General features: G+C 31.0%; 1 protein-coding gene across 1 annotated transcript; it reads right to left on the bottom strand.

Moving 5' to 3' along the window:
- Positions 1-513: 513 nt before the first annotated feature.
- LOC140971897 (protein GLUTAMINE DUMPER 5-like) lies at positions 514-960 on the bottom strand. The gene has a single exon (XM_073434430.1). It carries the CDS (start codon positions 958-960, stop codon positions 514-516), a length of 447 nt encoding a protein of 148 aa, XP_073290531.1.
- Positions 961-3,318: the final 2,358 nt, after the last annotated feature.

The following is a 3,318-nucleotide window of genomic DNA, read 5'->3' on the forward strand; positions in this document are numbered from 1 at the left end:
ACTAAGTATGAATGGTGCATGTGAGAATAATTTTGATGATATTGGAGGACTTGATGATTGAACTGGCTAGACTGATTGTGTACATAATCCAAAGACCATTTCTATTTTTCCGCACTATTATGATTTAATAGTATTTTAAATATTTTATGATTTTTTATGTTTTTGAGTGATTTTTTAGAGGATTTAAGATTTTATGCTATTTTTTCTTTAAAAAAAACTATTTTAGGTTTGGTTTGAGGATTATAGTAGACGTTTTAAACAACAAAAATCATTCAATTCAAAAACATCTTCCATCTCATTTGTAAAATGGAAATGGAAAAGAAAAAGGAAACAGTCTCAGTATATATGCATCGAAAGTTACTTTACATCATCCCCGATTCCGTGATCACTGCATCTACAAAAATTATTCACACATCCCGATTGAATCCCTCTCAACAAACCCGAAAAATCCAAAAACATTTAATTGTTCCAGGATTCGATCAGACCTAAAATCACCAGAAATTAAAGAATTTTTCAATGGGCTTGATCCGCTGATGCTGATGCTGATGCTGATGCTGATGTTGATGCTGGTTCGTAATCTTCCTCTGAAATCACTGTACTTTCACCACTGCTCGTGCTGCAACTTCTCTTACTGCCAAAAGACGACGCTCTACTCGACATGGGAGTTGCCAAGAAAGTGGGTTTCTCTTGGCCAGCCATGATTACCAGGTACTTCTCTTCAAGCATCGGCGCCGCCGCCATGGCTTCTCCGCTGTCCGCCTCCCCGGCCTCGAGGTCTCCGTCACCCTGATTTTCAAGGTGGCCGGATAGTTTCCAGTAGGAACACGCAAGGATCAGAAGAGCAAAAGCAATGATACCCAACATGGCCGCCAATCCCCCGAATAGGTACGGCACCGGAGAATGCCAGGGAGACCTCTGCACCGGAGATGTCGGAGGCGCTGATACCCCTATGGCGGCCATTTTAAAGCCTTTAGGTTATGTAGCTATATACACTCGTACAAGTGTACTGAAGGCGGGGGACGGTGTATGCGGTTACCGTGGAGTGGAGGAGGAGGTGGCGATGGTGTTTTGGAGAGGGTCAGTGAGTTTAGGCGGCATATATAGAAGGGGTGAACAAGGGTGTAATTGTTATTTTGAGTGAAATGTATCCTCAATTGTAATAATAGGAAAGAGGAGGAGGGGTCCACATATTTTGTGCTGTCTGAATATATATCCAAATAGCTAGATAGTGGAAAGTACTTGAATCTGATTTGTTCTGATGTCACCATGGTAATTATAAAATTCGAGCATATATATTATTATATATATATTATTATTATTATTATTATTATTATTCGTTATTATTATTATTATTATTATTCGTAATTATTAATCTTTATAAATTATTATCTACCCATCAATTGTAGCTAGCCAAACAACTTTAAAGTTAAATAATTCATAATAACTAAAATGGAAAAAAATTTAAAATTCAAACTTTCGCGAGTTCATTTTATTATTTTTGTTGGATCGTGAATTTTATAAATGTTCCAATTTTAATGAAATATAAAAAGTTTTATAGCAAATGTGACGTTTTAAAAGTATATTTAATCTTTATAAGAAGAATGTATTGTGTTTGTAAGTATTATATATATGTTAAAGAGGTGAAACTTAAACTATTATATGATTTAAAATATTAAAATTGTATCGTTATTCAAATCAGGTTTCAAAAAATTCTTGTGAGACGGTCTCACGGATCAATTTCGTGGGTCCTCTTATTTGGGTCATTCATGAAAATATATATTACTTTTTATGCTAAGAGAGTATTACTTTTTATTGTGAATATCGATAGGGGTAACCCGTCTCAAAGATAAAAATTCGTGAGAACGTCTCACAAGCGACCTAGAGTGATATAAACGAGTAAAAGGCGAAAATATCTCTCTTTTTTTTAATCGAGTACATTAATATTAGACAAATAGAGAATATAGTTTTGATTTTAGTAATTGTTAATTCCGCATATTTTTACTCGTTTCCGCCAGTGATTGTATCATTAAAACTCACTTATATCAGAGTACCAGGAATATGGTTAAACAGTTTATATTATTGAAAATAAAATTTTAATGATTAAAATCAAATAGGGTGTTACGCTGTTCAACAAAAAAAAGGGACTATTTTGCATCTAAAACTTTGCAAAATTATTTATCTAAAATTAGTTATAAAAAATAGTTTGATTAATGATTTTATGTATATTTTTATATATGACTCCTTATTTTTAATATATATATATATTGAAAAAATTAACTTTATTTTTTGAAATTAAAGCAATATATGTCATCCCATCATCTAATTAATTAGCCAGGTTCTTATGTGGCAAACAATATTTTATTTCTGCAGTTGATAATGGATATCATTTATTTTATAAATAAATAATACTTTTTTCTTTGAATTAGTTGAAACCATGAAAGCCTATAGCTTTCATCGCTTTTTCTTTTAAGTTTTGTCTTCTTTACTTTTGGCCTTTTTTCTCAGTCGGGGTTGGAAACATTTTTAGTTCAAGTCCAAAGTAGTTCTAATTTGAACGCTTGAAATTGTGATTCAGATTTTTTGTTTGGGGGAAAGTACACGTGTTAAAATGTATGTTCGGTAAATTCTTAGCTTGATTAGTATTAATATTTGGCAAAAACTTGTGTAAAACAGTATCACTGGTCGTATTTTGTGAGACAAATATCTTATTTAGGTCATTCATGAAAAAAATATTACTTTTTATGCTAAGAGTATTATTTTTTATTGTGAATATCTGTAGGGTTGATCTGTCTCACAGATAAAGATTCGTGAGACCGTCTCACAAGAGACCTACTCATAATATTTTGCATACAAATAACAAAATTTTAAATAAATATAAAATTTTAAACTTTTAAGTTCTTACTTCAAACTAGCTTTATCACAAACAAACATTAAAATTATTTTTTGAAAGGAATATCTAAATATTTTTATTTTCGCACGGGAATATTTAAATATCTTTTAATCTACGAAGTTGTTACAATAATTTTGTGGCCTAGCTATCTGACATTAATAATTAATTAACACTTTAGATTTTAATTTTTATCAATTAAATATGTATGATTTACTTTATAACTAGCTATGTGTTTTCTTTTCTTTCGTTGAAATAATATTGAGTGAAACAAATATTTGAATTTTATTTTTCGACCAATTTAGCCTTTCGTTTAGTTTTTAACAAATATCAAAATAAGTTATGAAGCATGGATTTGCTAATAATACATAAAGTAGGAGGATGTTTGTAGTATCTTGAATGAAATAATACATAAAGTAGGAGGATATCCT

The sequence above is a fragment of the Primulina huaijiensis genome, chromosome 1 (assembly GCF_012295235.1).
Source record: "Primulina huaijiensis isolate GDHJ02 chromosome 1, ASM1229523v2, whole genome shotgun sequence".
NCBI classification, from domain to species: Eukaryota; Viridiplantae; Streptophyta; class Magnoliopsida; order Lamiales; family Gesneriaceae; genus Primulina; species Primulina huaijiensis.